The sequence below is a fragment of the Platichthys flesus genome, chromosome 4, assembly GCF_949316205.1.
Source record: "Platichthys flesus chromosome 4, fPlaFle2.1, whole genome shotgun sequence".
Lineage (NCBI taxonomy): Eukaryota > Metazoa > Chordata > Actinopteri > Pleuronectiformes > Pleuronectidae > Platichthys > Platichthys flesus.
The window spans coordinates 5,351,815-5,369,258 of record NC_084948.1 but is presented as its reverse complement, the minus strand read 5'-3'; the positions used below and the strand labels follow the sequence as shown (position 1 = coordinate 5,369,258).

The following is a 17,444-nucleotide window of genomic DNA, read 5'->3' as shown; positions in this document are numbered from 1 at the left end:
ACATTGTACGGCTCTGTACACCGCGAGGTTGTTAGTCTTATTCAAGTCTGAGGCCTTAAAGGAGGTTAATTGTGGATAAAACCGAATAGGATTTAGAATTCCCATGAAGGCGAGTTGGGTTGTCTGCTCTTTCTTCTATCCGGCTGATAAACGAATCTTGCCCTTTGTTGGGGGAAGACTTCTCATTACTGTGTGTATAGATTCTCTGGGCTTGTGTTTGCCATTGGGAGAAGAGGGTTTTTGTCCAGCAGGGTTAGCAAGGTCAGGCACAGAGTATCACTTGTTACTCCTCTGTCACTATTTCCATCTGTCCTCTCTCCTTTCCTTCAGGTTGTGAGTGCAAATGCCCAACACAGCGTGATGTGTGAACCCTGCTGGGTTCACCGTGACCAAGTGAGGGGGTTAATCACGCTTCTAACATGCGACAGATGCCAAAAAACAAGGAAAAGGAAAAAGTGGTGACATACAAATAGTAGACACTAAGGAATGTGTCTAGAGCGTTTCTGGTGATAAGAGCCGACACGGCAGTCAGTGTGTTGTCAAGAATATCACACGTCAAAATCATTTCCAAAATGGAGTTAATACATCACTTCCTGCCTCTGCCTTCCGCATCAAGCTGTCCACCTCTCACTTGAATAATGCAGAGGATTTGTTTCTGTTGTGAACGCGTCCGTGCAGAGAAGCTCACGCTGCGTTGTGCAGGTCTGAAGGTAAAACTTGAGGCTTGGTGAATTTCGCCAGAAGGTTCACAAAAAGATGAATGTCGTTGGATGTCTGTCTTTGTGTGTGTGTGTGTGTACATTTGTCGCCAGTAGGCCAAGGATCTACCCTTGTCATGTGCACTCATCATTCTATGTGGCCATGACTCAGTTTTATAATGTAGCAACTGCATAATTGACTGTAAATCATCTGCCGGCTGCAAAATGACATCTCAATTTTCCTGCACTGTAACTGACACATGACATTGATCCATGTCACACACAATGAGCAGGTTCATGATCAGTGTCTGGGGCACAGATGCTTTACTTAAGCTGCTTACAGACACACACACACACACACACACACACACATTTTTTTAACTTTACCTGCTAGCCTCCCAGTAAGATGTGCAGAGCCAGTGTTAGAATACAGCAGCAATACCGAAATCTACCGAAAATTCCCAGCGAGTGAGTGGGCATGTTGATGACATTTCTGTGACATGACAGCTGCAAAGCTTGAAGAAAACAAATGCGTCAGGATGACAAAGAGCTGTGATTTATGTAGAAGACACAGGCGAGGATGTCAACGTGGAGAGACGACAAGATTCAAGAGCTTTGGGAGAGAAGAATAAGTATTGATGTGCTGTAAACAAAAATGTAAATAAAATTTGATTGATTGATTGATAACGTTTCATAAACCAAACACGTTATTGAAAAACTATCATGCAGATGATTTGAGGGGTAGAGGGGTTTTCCTCCAACCAGAAGGTAGGCGGTTCGATCCTCATGGATTGCAAGTCACTTGGGATGCAAGCGGACAAAATTATTTTTTGGAAACAACCAGGATACAGATGTTAGATCTCCCTCCAGACTCAAACACACCTTGAATCTGAAGAATGTTAACTTTACCTCTTGGTGAGTAACATCAGCTTGTGTAATAGCTCCATAACATTCCACATGCACAACAGAAAGAGCCAAACAAAAGTTGTCATTATGTAAGGACAACTGTGGTCCACCAGGGGCCTGCAGGACAGCTTCAGTCCTCTATTTCATAACTTCTACGAATCTCTGGAGACCTACTATTCAGGAGATGTTCTCTCTAGGACTGTTACTTATTATTCAAAATTCAAACATTCATTCGAACGTGGGGGAGAAAAGACCATGTGCGTAAAGGAGTTACAATATACTGGGCAAATTGTGTGTCATGTTAAATTCGCTTGAACTTGATTTTTGGGAAAACTGACAGCCCTCATTTTTGGAAAATGTCTGTAACTGAGACTGTGATTATGGACTGTGGGAATTTTTTTTTGCTGACTTTCTGTACGCTTGTGACGGTTGTGTTGGTGTTGAGCCAGCTCAGCGGTGACTACACCTAATGAGGTTTGGGTAGATGCAGGGCAAGCTGTGCTCATGATGTTTCATGCACAGTCTGACGGCCGACTGATTTCAGACCAGCTGCCGTTGGTGCTGATTGTGAACAAACACGAGAGCAGTGATCGTGGGCAGATCTGAGACCTGCTGAGAGACGGATGCGCAGCTGTGCTCTCTCGCTTCCCCAAAAGCATGCACGCGCACACACACACACACACACACACTTACACTAAGAAAACCCCACACAAACAGTTGTACACAGCTGGAGACATGGAGCACGAGGTTCGACTTGGGTAGCGCTGACAAGGACCTGTCACCACCTACACTTCACTCCCACAATCAGCAGGCTTGTCAGCTCCTCTCTGTCACTGGCAGCTTGGCACACAGTGATGTGTGTGTGTATGTGTGTATGTGTGTTAGTGTGTGTGTGTGTGTCTCCTTTCTAATCTGCTCACCCACTCCTACTACACAGCAGTTACATTACTGAGACACCTATGTATCTCCACTCCTGCCTACTCCACTCCCCTCCTGAGAGACAGAGATACGTGTGTGTGTACGGGTGTGTGTGTGTGTTGCGCCTGCTGCGCTCTGTAGCTCTCTGTCTCTCCCCAGACAGTGCGATGAGGTGCAGAAAGGACAACTGAAGTGACTGTCATACTCTGCTGAAGTAAGAGATGGGAGGATGACGGAAAGAAGAGGAGACAGTCAGAGTGAAAATTAGGCAGAGGAAGACAGAGCGACAGCTGAGGATGGAAGGACAAAGAGTCGCAGTGAGGAACACAGAGAGATATTTCCTGACAATGTGACAGTCCTTCGGAAGACTTTCCTCAGCCCCAGTCTTGGAGGATGGCCGACACTGCAAGACCGTCGTGGGAGGAATGTCAAGGGCACTCGTCGTCAAACCTCTAAAAGGCTGCCCTGCCAAGAACGGTTATAAAAGGGTTACGACTTTAATATGCAGCCGGATCATATAGTGTGGGAGCGTGGGCCGTGGTCCAGATCAATTCATTTGGACAGATGTCTTTGTTGCAATGAAACTGTTGTGGTAGATTCATAGCTTGCAGTTAGCTGATGCCATTATCCAGAGCACCTCACAGGTTCAGTGTGTCGCTCAAGGACACAATAACAGTTAGCATGGCCGCTGAAGGATAGGTAAAAGGTGTTGAGGAACTTGATATTTTGGTTACAGGAGAGACTCCGCAGCCACAGTGCATGCAGGGTGCCGCATCATAAATAAGTCAAGGCTTCTTTATGACTTCAATATAAATCATCAGTGTCACGCTCCTTTCACTGCGAGCTCCTCAGACGGTCCAGATGTGTCTGTCTCTGCTCGACTGGATGCGAGGTGCGCTGTGGTTGTCCTCCCTGCAGCGCCAAATGACTGACATCCTCTATTACACCAGAGAGGTGAGAGGATCGCAGATGCATAATTGAACATTTATTCACTACTGGAGTTACTATGATAAGAATGATTGCACATCTAATGGAACTGGTCATTTGCATAATAAAACACAGTTCTCTTCTAACTCCCCATCTCCAGCTTGGAGCCTTTTAGCTTTTTCTTTGTTTCTTTCTTTTCCTGTCTTCCCTGAGGTTAGCACCACAACTTCCACCAGTTCCTCCTCTTTTCCAGCTCTGTGTGGGTCCATCTTGTGTCATGGAATACCAGAGACTGCCAGGGGGCGTGTATTTTTCATACTTGTCTGACTTCTATTTTGGTGGTCTGAGAGGCATGCAGTGTAGGATTCCGTGCTTGACCAGCGGCTCTATTCCCCCCCTCATTTGGCTCGATGGGGGGGCTGCCATTCTCTTCCCACTACCCAGGGCCTTCAGTCTCCAAACTTAGGCAACTATTCTGGGGGAGTTGAAAAAAATATCAGGATTGGACTCAAGCTGGGAACCAGCAAGCTAAAGAGATCAGCAGGCTTAGGGCTCAACACATGTGTGTTGCGTCGACCCTGGAGGTTTATCACATGCGTGCTGTGCCACACAGGTGCCTTCGTTCTCTGTCTCCCTTGTGCACACACTGATCACTTCTTCTCTCGCTTTCATCTTCTCTCATCCTCCTATCTTTACGAATTTCCCTTCACCTCTGCTCCCCACCCTGTCCCTCCACTCTCTATTGATCATTTGCCTCACACATCTGAGCAATGTAGTACTTGGTCAATATTCACAGCAGCGCCCACGCAGCGGCTGAGCAAAAAATGTTTTGATGAAAAGTACAAGAGCTGCAAGATAGCCCACTACCTCCAGTACATGCCCAGTGTCTCACACAGGTAAAAGAGATGTCACACTGCTTCAGTGGATTTTATACACTAGCTCCACCTAAAATCTTCAGAGTTTCCTTTGCTGCCCTCTGTGACTGTGGTCAAAGCAACCTGTCTAATGATAAACCAATGTAATGGCACACACGATGAATGTTTGTTATGTCTGTCCTGTGGTTTCTCAGCTGGTCATCATGGCGAACTGCACAGGGATGATTCCAGTCGATATTTTCACTCTAATTTGAAGCTCAACCCGCACTGGAAGTATAAAATAATAGCAACACTTATTCTGCAAATGAATTACACTGAGAATCCCATTAAAAGCCATTAACGCTCATTGATTTATAAATGCCATAGTCTCATCTGAGACAGGCAGCTGAGGGAGAGGACTTTTAAGCTCAGACGAAACTAAATAACAGGAAGCCCACTATATCAAATGTTAAATCCTGACTAAAGATAAAAACCATTTCCAAACTGAGTTCTTGTAAGTTATGGGCTTTTGAATTAAATGAACGTCCACTTTCAAATCCTAATGGCAAAAGTGAAAGTAGGATTTCTCAAAAGAATATATTAATAACTAGAATTACACTTTGCTTGCTATGTGGTAATTTAAGCCAAACAACAAATATAATGCTTAAGGTGAACTGTTCCACTTTAATAAGCACCTGGTTTGCTGGTTCTCACTGCTACGCACAATGTTCCCCTTCCTCATTGTCATCTTAGATCATGCTCTGAAGATTATTGTGTAGTATTCCTCATGTCATGCGATGGTTTTCTGCAGACTCGGCACAGCAGGTCCAAAACTCTGTGTCCGCCTGAGTCCTGCACTGGTGATGTGTTATGAGACCTCAGGAAAATTCATTCAATCCGGTCCCACAATCCCTTAATTACAAATGTGGCTCAGAGAGGTGCAAGCAATAACCTGCCTGACCTTTTGTCTCAGTATCAATCACAGTATCTTTTTGAAGTAAAGTGTATATATATAAGTGTGTGTACTGTGCATATTCTCTGCACTGAGCATTCCTTCTGGTCGTCTTTCAATCTATCAAGCAAGGAGATTTGTCATCAAGATGCCTAACATGTCAGTTACAAATCAAATTAGCTTGGTGATTACTGAGCGACACAGCAACAACAACAGAGATAAGATTGTGTTGTGCTGAGAAAGAGCAGTTTGGATGGCCCCATGGAGGCAGATGACAGGCATAATCAATGAGGATAACCTAAGAAACTCTGTTACTAACTGTCTCATAAACAATTCCTAAGTTAGAATACCACATTTTGACAGTCTGCCGAGAACGTTCAGCCCCAGCATGAGAGGCCTCATCTGGTGTGTGAACTGGATGGGATTGTTTTATGGTTTTACACCTGAGCCCCAGAGAATTTTTGTTTTTTCCAACGAAACTTTCTGGGTTGTTATAGTCAGTTTGACACATGGCTTGTTCTTTACACTCCCCTTGTATTACATTTTGAGTTATGCAATGTTTGAAAACCTAATAATACCATGGCATCTTCCATTGGGTCAAATTAACTTGGTAGAGTCTGTCAGATTTATGTAAAGTTCATACACTTTGCTATGCAAATTAAATGGAGGGCATGTATAGAGCTTTTCTAGTCCAAACCAACCACACAAAGTTCTACACTCATTAACAAACCCAGTCATACACTGCTAATTGAACTTCTTTTATCACAAGTCCTGTTCAGATACTGTGCGTTCAGACCAAACGCAAAGCAAGTCTTCTCGTCACGAGCAATGCAAGCAGACATGACACACGAATATTTGCACGTTCTCCTCTGGAAAAAGAGATGAGGAGGACTACTAGCTTAAGTGATTTCATTTTCTGCGTTGCACCTGATGGTGAAATGCCGGAGCAGCCACCATTGTCATGTGAATGTCCACAAGACCACATCCTGTGGCGGACAGAGTTTGCAGACTCTCACCATCTTCTCCAGGACCTGCTTCTGGATGACTGCTGTTTCCAGCAATGCCTGAAGCTGACCAGTGGCTGCTTTGATGACCTGCTACCTGGGGTCAGTGCCTAAACATGAGTCCAGTGAGTTTCCTTTTCAAAGCTGATTGGCTTTTGCGACATGGCATCACAAGAATCTTTCACTCAAGTTAAAATAATTATACGTGAATTTCAGGTCGGTGAAACGAGTGAAAATCTTCTTTGTTTGCCTCTTCACATCCATCTTATATTTCAAGATCAATTTGGGGTTAAATGTCTTGCTCAAGGACACTTAAGACATCCAGGGATTGAACTACTGATTAGTGGACTATTACTGTAGCTTGCCGCCTAATATCTCAGAAGGGAAACAAACCTTCTGTGGCGCTGCTAACACTGAGGTCACCAAGTGGTCATGCACATGCAGGTGATCTTAACTTTGACAACGGCTGCAACTAAAAAAATTTTAATTCATCTCTTGATTCGTTTATGAAATGTCAGACAATGCACATTGTAATTTCCCAAAGCTAGAGTGACATCTTCATGTGAAACCTCTTTTCAGTCAGGCAGCAGATAACATAACTTTTATCCTTTCAAAACAGTTCTGATGTTTCATGAATGCATTTATCAACTAATCAATGGTACTTTAGATCCAACAAACTGAATATTGATAGGGTAAAAATCATTAAACAGCATATTGGCATTAAGACATATTTACTTTCTTTTTCTTTGTGCATAACTCCTCTGCTGCCTCTGAATTAAAAGTGAATGCTCTTAAAAGCAGATGGGAGCGGGCACTTTAGGAAAAGACGCTTCTTTTAAGCAAGAGTTGAATACTTTGTTTGCAAGCTATATACTGTTTGCTCACGGCTGGAGCTGCTGGAGGTTTTTCGAAAATATGAAAATGTCACCATGTCTTTATTATTCAAACAGTGATGCACAGTTTGTTCTTTTTGTCAAGGACATGCAAATTGGTTTCCATTAAATTATTTCTCATTGAGCATGAGCCTTGTCATTCAGAAGAAAGATTATCAATTGAAAAGAAAAGTCAAAAAAAAACAGTGTATCATCTGCAAATCAGACCAACATGTCAGGATGCCTGTCATTCATCCGACGGCCTGTTGTCTCTGTGGCTTGAGAAGGAGACACCGTGTCCTCAATCTAAAGACCATTTTCGGTTGAAAGTGTACCAGTCAGGAATGAGTTCCTGACTCGTGTGAGGGGATTTACTAAATGAGACTTGGTAGATTCCCTCTCTTTGATATCTGGATATTGGTTGGAATTAGATCTAAATTGAGGACGGGTGTAAATTATGCATGTTGTGGTCAGGGTGCAAGTCTGAGAGAACAATGTGGTCACTGGAGAGGGGATAGAGGCGCAGGCGATGTGGCTGGATGGGGAGTTTATCTTTTCTCTATCTTGTGAGTGACTGCCATTGGATTTTCACTCATCCGTGCACACCGACATGGGCACCTAGTCATCAGTCAGAATTTGCATATGCATGTGGCTCTGCAAGGATGAGCTCCAGTCGGATTTTGGCACTCAAAGTCTTGACTCGAGTCGGGGTGCAGTCGCCAATTCATATGGAGAGTTATCTGCATTGATTGCAGACTTGGCTTGAACTAGTTAATAATGAACGGCAAATAAGTCTTTTAAATTTGTTAGAAGATGTGAATATATTTGCCTAATTCCTGCCCTTAGTGAACAAAACAACAGCCTGCGTTCAGTGCAATTACCTGTAAGTGCGCTGACTTTATGACACTGATGTTCTACATGTGTTTTTTTTTCACATTTAAGTGGCAAATGGAGCCCTGACGCTAATTTGAGCCAGTCAATGAGGCAGGTTAAGCTGCATAATTGATCAATGGTGTGGGCTGTTTATTTGGTTTGTGGGAATGCTGGTTGTAGGTGTCTTTCTGAAACTGTAAAGGTGATCTGCTCTAATTAAGATGCAGCAAGTCAGGGCCGACATAGACTCAGTCCACAGAATACTGAAGCCTGGCAACTGCTGCTCACCTGTTTAGTCAAAGCTGGGTGAAGCTAGGGCTGGGCAGTATGACTTCAAAACCAATATATCGATTGTGTTGTTGCCGACTCATCAGCAACAACGATGAGTCGGCCTACAGAGAAGAGGTCCAGCACCTGGCGGCGTGGTGCGGCGACAACAACCTGGCTCTCAACACCAAGAAGACCAAAAAGCTCATTGTGGACTTCAGGAAGAAAGGCGGAACACACACCCCCATCCATATCAACGGGACGGAGGTCGAGTTTGTCACCAGCTTCAAGTTCCTGGGTTCCCACATCTCTGAGGACCTCTCTTGGACCCTCGACACCTCAACCCTGGTCAAGAAAGCTCACCAGCGTCTCTTCTTCCTGAGGAGACTGAGGACGGCTCATCTGTCTCCTCAGATTCTGGTGAATTTCTACCGCTGCACCATCGAGAGCATTCTCACCAACTGCATCTCAGTGTGGTATGGCAGCTGCTCTGTTGAGGGACCGGAAGTCACTGCAGAGGGTGGTGAAAACTGCCCAACGCATCACCAGTTCCTCTCTCCCCACCATTGCAGCTGTCAAGGGCAAGAGATGTCTGCGGAGAGTGCGCAGCATTGTAAAGGACAGCTCTCAACCCAGCCACAGACTGTTTGCCCTCCTCCCTTCTGGGAGGCGCTACAGGGTCCTCCGTTCCCGGACTAGCAGGTTCAGGAACAGCTTCATCCCTGCAGCTGTCACCCTGCTGAACTCTGCACCGCAGTGATAGCAGCAGCCCCCCCGGCCATACACCCTCCTCCAACCACTGAACATTTGAACACTTGCATTACACTGTTACTTTTTTTTTACTACTGTATTATCCTGCCTATAGTATATTCATATTTATATATTTATCTTGCTTAAAGTTATTATATCATACAATACCTGTTAATACTGCACTACTTCTGATATATTACTTACTGCTCATAGTTCTTATATCATACAAAAGCTGTTAATACTTTACTATTTCCGTTATTACTGATCATAGTTCTTATATCATACAATACCTGTTAATACTGTATTATTCCATATACATTTGCTACTGTACCTATACGTACAGTACTCTGCACTTTAACTCCTTTTTTTGCACTTCTGGTTAGACACTAAACTGCATTTCGTTGTATAAGTACTTGTACTGTGCAATGACAATAAAGTTGAATCTAATCTAATCTAATCTAATTTTCAGTGAAATGTTTTGAAGTACCCGTATTGTCAGTTTGATCCGTAATGGAGACTTGAGCTTGATCCCCATGCCGTAGAATTGGGACTTGTGAACATCTGTGGTCCCAGCAAACAGTCAAGAGCCTTGCTATAGCTGTGAGAGGCGGCGCTTTCCCGGCAGGCGAAGGCGTGAAGCAGCGAGACCACAGGCTGCCAGACATCATTATCTCTCTCAGCAGTCCGCCACACGCTCTCAAACTGGGCTAGACTTATGGATTCTGGGGCGAAAGACACCCGCATAACAACAACAAAAATAACAACAGTGCCAGTAGTGTGGGACCCCCATCGCAGGAAACCACATGTGTCCGTGTGCACTTACAGGATCCAATCCTGCCCGGATGCTGACAGGATTTTATGTCTGCTACACTCTTTCTTCTTCAATGTTCATTCATCTTTTAGTAAAGAACAGAGACTTGACAAAGGTGCTCTGCCCTCTACTCCCCCAACAAGACATATAAAAGTTGAATAATGAAAAGAAAAGCGACCGTATGGAAGGAACCTTATAGAACTTGCAGAAGTGTACATAGTGAGGCAGAGTCTTTTGTAGCTGTTGGATATTGCTTTTTCCTTCCCTCCACAACTCCGTTTATTTTCTTGGAGCAAAAGCTGTTTATAGCATTAACTACAATAACTTTGTGAACCATTTGAACCTGGAGGAGTTGAGACAGAAAGAGAATGATGTTAACAGAGATCGGTAAGATCCATATGGCTCGTAGGATGAGGCTCAACAAATCTCTCTCCTTTAATAAAAACAGACAAAAGAGGCAAATACGCCTACAAACATTTTTCAGCTTCCAGGTGCAAAAGAAGATGTATTTGATGAAACATGACTGGATTGTGACAAAACAAAGCAGTAATTGATATAGACACACAACAGAATTGCTTTCAACCTGCATACAGCGTTAATCAAATTGAGCTGCTGTCAACTTGAACATCTCCATTCATCAGACTACAAGCTTTTCAGCGGTCATGGACTTGTATTATTTTATGTGAAAATGGATTAAATCCCAAAGCAGCAGCACATGTGTGGAGAAATGTACCAATGTGCCCACTTCTGTGGCATGTATAGGCATCAACACGGCTCATACATATGTAGTAGTACCAGAAACTCTCCCTGTCGTTAGAGAAACATGGGACTCAAAGAACATCAGATTTTTTTACCTGACTTTTCACAGAGGTCAGGACCTATACAGGAAGGTGATTACGTGCCTTGAACACCATCTTGAAAGTGTTCACAGTCAGCAAATGTCTACTGAACAATGATTTCGGGCTTACGTCTGCGAGTTCCAAAGCTCGTCAGCCCCTGGAAAAGTAATCTAAAAATCGTGTAGTACGAACAAATTTAAAGACTCGGTCCAAATCCAAACCTAAATACTGTCATATTGAGCATATTTGGTTTCACAGGTACACGCCCCTGGTTAAAAAGTGAAACATGAGGCTCAAAGCTAAACATGCACAGAATTTTAGATAGTTAACAATGTGCACTTCTGAGATTTATTCTTCTATTTGAAAGAAGCACCAGATCCATGTATGGAACAGTTGGTCATTTTAGAGAGCTGTGAAATTAATCACACTGCCTTAGAAGATGGAGTTAAGGATCACAGAACTGAACCCTATGACATTTTACCAATTTCAAGATGCGTATAAAAATATGTAGATTTTAGTGAAAAAGAATCAATGAATATAGTTTGTCCTGCTTCTCACTTCTGGTTTAAAGTGTATGATAATGAATGTTTGGGCATTATTGTAATTTGTGTATAAAAGGAGGTTTTTGAATGAAGGTCCATACTGGAATAAAGTTAGTTAAAAAAAACATCTGAAAAGCTCTATACACCTTTGAGATATTCCCTAACCTCAGTTTGTCAGTTTCCTGTCTGCACACATGGTGCCAGGCTCCAGTATGTGATGACAACACTGGTTTGACAGTGAGGCTTTTTCCTGCACTGTGGTGAGAACTGAACAGGAAGTAACTGAGGATACATCTTGCTGAATATCTAAATATTGACTTAAGAGTAAACCAATCTGCACCACATTGTTTTAGCCTATAGTCCATTTGCTTACTTTGCTCCTGCTTTGGAGAAGCTCTCTCACCGTGACAGTCTGAATCTCAAATGAGCTGGGATCTTGAGGCCTTCTCACACCTGAAAGTCCGAACCAAGGTCCTAGTCTTTTAGATACGTATGTTCTGTCGTCATCACCTACATCATCACCTGTACTTGACACTGATGAAGACGGTTTGTAAATGGGCTTGGGTCTGATGTCTGTGTGTTTTAGCAGGTAAAGTCATTCACTTTGAATAGAAACAATTAATTAACCGGTTAATTTTGTTTGTCATATGTCAAATTACTGTAATATCAATTTGGTAGTACTAACAGCATCTCCAGTGTCAGTCTCAATATCCAACACTGTTTAATGTGGGCAAAGTGACTGCAGATAATCCTGTAAGCCTCTGCAACTCCCTTTCTGGAGAGACCACTAATGCCTCCACTTCTCCTACTCCTCCTCAACTTCCTGTAACTGGTTCAAATTTCCCACACACACCACACATAAAGGCAACATTTTAATTTGGACAGAGACCACCTATTTTAGTTGGAATATTCGTTGGTCTGTTGGTCCAGACTGTGGTCTGAGGCACCTTTCGACATGGAGAGGTAGGAGTGAAAGGGTTCTTATTATTTCTAGCATGCGTATGCGATGTGATGAACAAACAAATAAAATCAGTTAAATGTCTTCATATTCTTTTACATCTCTAACCTTTACATTTACACTGTATTAAACATATGTTCTAAAGAAGATCTGGCATTTAGACAATGAAAGAATCTGGCACGCCGTTGGCTGCTCGTCTAGACTGACATATATGGTAATGAGCCCTGATTGGCTGATTCTTACCTGAAGGGTTGAGCAGCCGCCAGTTGATTGCAGGGTCTGGTCTGCCACTGGCCAAACAACTGAGTGTCACATTACTGCCCTCATTCACGATGATGTCCTCTGACACTTTGTAGATGTTGGCAGGAACTGGAGACGCAAGAGAAAAGACATCCAGGTAAATAAGGTTGTGAAGAGAGTATGAAGAGTGAACCTTACCTCACACAGGATTAGATGAGAGGTCTTAACCTTTAGAAGTTTACAACTGACATTTTCGCTCTTTTATAGACATGTTTTGTTCACCTTTCTCTAAAACAAAAGTTTGCACTGAAGCCCTGTGTGCAGGGCCGGTCTTTCCTACAGGCGACATAGGCGGTTGCCTAGGGCGCCACTCAGAGGGGGGCGCCAAAAACTGCGCCGAGCAAAAAAAAATCCCCAAAAAAACATTATTCTTTTTTTGCGAGGCAGGGTTTTTTGCGCCCCCTTCTATATGTGGTATGACCCAAAATATTATATTTAATTACTTTGACAGTGATTTAAGTAGTTTCATTAGAGAAATCAGTAAATGACTGCAGCAATCAGGAGGAACGTTTGGCACGGGAGCAGTTTCACCCCGTCCAGTCTCTTTGGGGGTTCCGCCCACATGCCAGGTGCAGTCTGGATGAGGAACTGAATGCTCCGTGTCTTTACTGCTGCTGCATTCATCCTGTATTCTACAGGTAAGTAGTGGGTGAGAGTCACCTAAAACTTCGGTTGATCACCACGGGTGTCATTGAGACGTGTTGATGTTGTTTTGATTTTCTACTTAGACTGGTAAAACTTAGAAACTCCGCTGGGCAGTGAGGGGAGACACTCGCGCACTAGGTGGGCGGGGCTACATTCGCCTGTATAGGTGTTTATTTCACCTGCACGTCGTCTTGCAGGCGGGTCGCGATAGTATATTGTTTACTTTACAGTGTGTAGTTCAGCTCCGACACACACAGACTCTGTAATTCATGTATTGTTATTGTGCCTTATAAAGACCAGTTATAAGCTAATGTTCAATAGGTCTTCATTGTAAATGTTTATATTTCTTTATGAATGATAATGTATATTAAGATGTTTGGAGGAAAGACACACCATAATAATTGAATGGATGTTTTATGCAGTTTAAAATGCAGTCTCACTCAGAGAAATGCTTGTACTTGAAATTGTGTTTAATTTGAATAAGATGCAGTCTGGATGTGGAACTGAAGGCTCCGTGTTGTTATTGCTGCTGCATTCATGCTGTATTCTACAGATATATTATAAATTTGGGACCCATTACTTATATCTCCAACCAATATTTTGTCATAAAAAAAATGTATCTAACATTAGGGTAACGTGATGCAAAAATCGAGGTACGTACCTCCTTGGTGTTGTCGGAACATGCTAGCACATTGAGGCTTATGGTTATAGTGTGTGTGTCCAAGCAACTTTGACGAAGAAAGAAATAATTTTATATTAAGTTTTCGTGGAAATCGTTTTGAAAAATATTTTTTTGGGGGTTAGGGTTGGGGGGGGGGGGGGGGGGGGGCGCCAGGAGTGAAGCTTGCCTAGAGCGCCAAATGTGCTAGGGCCGGCCCTGCCTGTGTGTTTACCCTGCCAGCTGTTTTACTCCTATCGAATCCTTCCCTGTAACTATTGGCTCTAAAGAGAGGTTAAATGAAACACAAGCTGACCTTGAACCTCTCTGTTGAAAGGAAGAGTTTCGAGAAGCTTTGGAAAACCTTTTTCCTACTGCTGTGTCCCAGAGAGGTACTTAGAGTAAACTTTCTCAACCTAAGATCCAAATAAGCAATTTAATCTCCTGCCTCGGGACCTGAGCTCATGAAAACTGATTGCTGCTCTTGTCATATGGGGACCCTCCAGACGCTTGGCACTGAGTCAGTGCAGACGAAAGTAGGCTTTTAATACACAACTGAAAATTTGAAGGTGAAATGAAGAATATTTTTATGTATCTATGTGACTAAAACACAGATGCTCAAAGTAACACGGAGACATTCCTCCAACTGCTCTCACCCCCACACAAACAAACAAGAACCTAGAGGGGGAGGGAGAGACACACCTTATCTCTCATATATATATATAAATAATTCTTCAGATGAATTGAGAAGGTACAGTCTGCACTAAAGCGAGTCAGCAGCTACAACGCAATCACTCACGAACGACGTAGAGGGTATACATCATTGTTTTCACAAACTGTGGGTGAAGGGGTTGGGATAAGGTATCGTGTATGCAGATATGCAGAGGTACAAATAATGATCAATGAGTCTGGAATATGATGAATGCTGGGACATGCATAATGCGGGCGAGTGAAGAAAGGTTACTGTTTTTCTTTTTCGCTTAACCTGTGATGTGTGGATTTACTATTCTAATTTCAAGAAGGAATGCGTGTGTGTGTATTTATGTGTCAGGTCATCGTACATCATATGGTCACAACACACATAACACAAGGTCATATTGCTTCCATTAACTCTATCATTCCCAGCACAACACCTTTGTTCCATGGTATGTATAAGAATGCACCAACACTTGCATATTAAGACCCTTATTCTGCTGGTCAAAACCCCCACTGACATCTGGCTCTTGTCTTCAGTGGGAAAAGATACAAACCACATTCATTCTTGGGTCAAATGACTCTGCTACAGCTCGGAAACATGCCACAGGTGAACTTGCTAATTTCTTCTTTTTCTGTATATCAGCAGTCTTGAAGCTGATGATGCATTTTCTCTGGGTGACATCATGTCTCACACTGATCTTATTTCTAACTGACGTCGCACTTCAATGGTTGAACATGATAATATAAAAACTATGGCTCCTCACCAGCAGAGTTGATGTTTGGGAGGTGAGTTTACCAGTTGTTTGCGAAAGTAATACTTATTTTGATACTATATATCATTTTATACAATAATATTGTCTTTTACACACTCTGCTATTTTATTGGTATAATGACTATCATATATAAATGAATATATCATGTTATATTATATTAAATACTGTACTACTTTTATATACTGTCTAACAATAACATTACCATCATATCATCAGTACTATTACCATCATCTTGCCACTTCACCTTATCTACCTATTTATCTTGTGTTTCTGTTTTTAGTCTTTCTACCTACCTCAATATTTTTTTTTATTTTATTTTATTCTATTGTATTGTATTTTATTGTATTTAAATATACCGGCTGCTATGACGACTTAATTTCCCTTCGGGAACCTGCACAGTGACAGGGTCTTCTGTGTGGCAGCCACCAACAGAACTCCTTAGAGCCCACCTGTTCACAAGCCGGTTCATTTGACTAATATAGTTTTCTTGATGCTCAGGTAGCATTTCTTTTATTATTTTGTGTTTCTTTCATTTTTACATTTTCATGAATTCATAAAGTGGCCTTGGGTACATTTAAAGGCACTATATAAAACCATATGATTACTATCATTCACAATTATTCTTGCAGGCTATGCTGATGGCGCCTCAACAATCTGCAGTAATCGGATTCTTTGAACAACAATCACATCTAAGAATAAATTAATTGTTAACATGATTTTTTAACTTGAAAATAAATTAAATCTACCTGAAATCCTTCTGATTATTATTACTCACCTTAAAAAGAGAATATTTATTGGTTTTCATATCACTCAACAAATGTACAAATTATTAGAATTGAGTGATGACGTGTGATGGTGAAACTGTGGACATGGATGAGGTCTCTATATTCATATATAAGTTATTAATAGTAAAAACATTGCCAGGCTCTTTAACAGTACATCATGCTTTCATGATTCTCCACTCAGGGGCAATAAATGGGCCTGATTTTGAACAGAGGGGCCAAATATATGTCCAACATCAATGCACAATTTCTGATTCAGTAATGTGGACATTGAAGTCATTCCTTTTTTACTGTTATTTCTATAGCTTTGAGCAAAGTCACACATCATTGAAAATATTTTCAAAATGACTCCTTTTTGAGAACACATTTCAAAAAAGCTTAGGGTTAGGGTTTTTTCCCTTGTATTATCAGCTAGCGACTAGTTATATCTTTGTAGAATACTTACAAGGGCCAAATACATCCCCCCTCCCATAGTCACGCCCCTTGATCTTCCCCTGCAAAGACTTCAATTCATTGGTCAGTAATTTGACTGATTAATCACCATAGATAACACACATACATACATCACACATACATACATCATTATCAAGACTATCATTATATGAAAAGTAGCATTTACAAATCTTAATCACATTTAGTTCCTAGAAGAATTGAAAGAAACATTTGTACAAATTCAACGCATATAATGGAACTTTTCAGAATAATAATTAAAAAAAGATCTTTCATGTTAGCCTTCAAAGGGTTAACATCCATTAGAGTCCCCCCCGCCCCCCCCAAAAATCATTTTTTATTTGAGAACAAACATAGTCGAGAGGATTCCATTAACCTGTTAAGGTCAAACGAAGACTTGAAAAGATTTTTGATCAACTAAAACTGAAGCTGACACTGCTCTGCCTTCATATTTGTTAATTATCAGCTGGAGTTTAGTGGCGGAAATAAAAGTTTGTGCCAAAATGTCAATTTCTGCAACATAATAATTGCATCAGATTCATGGGTCAGTGGTAATAAACCTTAATTGCCAAGACTGAAACAACCGGGCTACTTATTAGCTTCACCTTTATTTTGCTGTCCAAATGATTTACGGATAAAGAACAGGGCTGGAAAGTAAACCATTAAAGCTTATGGGTTACCTGCTTCAAAGTGTCAACAGCAACCCAATCAGTTTGCAAAAAAGCTGTTGTGAAAAGTAACAGACTCTGCAAGCTTTCAAAAACAGTTGTAAATATGTCCATAAACAAGGCACTTAAACCCCAACAGCTCCATTAAAGTTACTCTCTGGCCCAACAATAAATAATGAACACTAGTCATACTGCTGTAGTGGGTATATCCATGCCAGATGCCACAGAGGGCACCAAGGCTACTTCTGGGTTCGCAGATTTCCATTTTGTTGGAGACTTTTCATCTTTCTTTCTTTAGTTT

General features: G+C 41.9%; 1 protein-coding gene across 1 annotated transcript in view; it reads right to left on the bottom strand.

Moving 5' to 3' along the window:
- lsamp (limbic system associated membrane protein) overlaps positions 1-17,444 on the bottom strand; it is a 214,957-nt gene that overhangs the window by 22,594 nt on the left and 174,919 nt on the right. Inside the window, exon 4 of the mRNA XM_062386090.1 lies at positions 12,415-12,540. Coding sequence (XP_062242074.1) covers positions 12,415-12,540 — 126 coding nt within the window. The remainder of the gene's footprint in view (positions 1-12,414; positions 12,541-17,444) is intronic.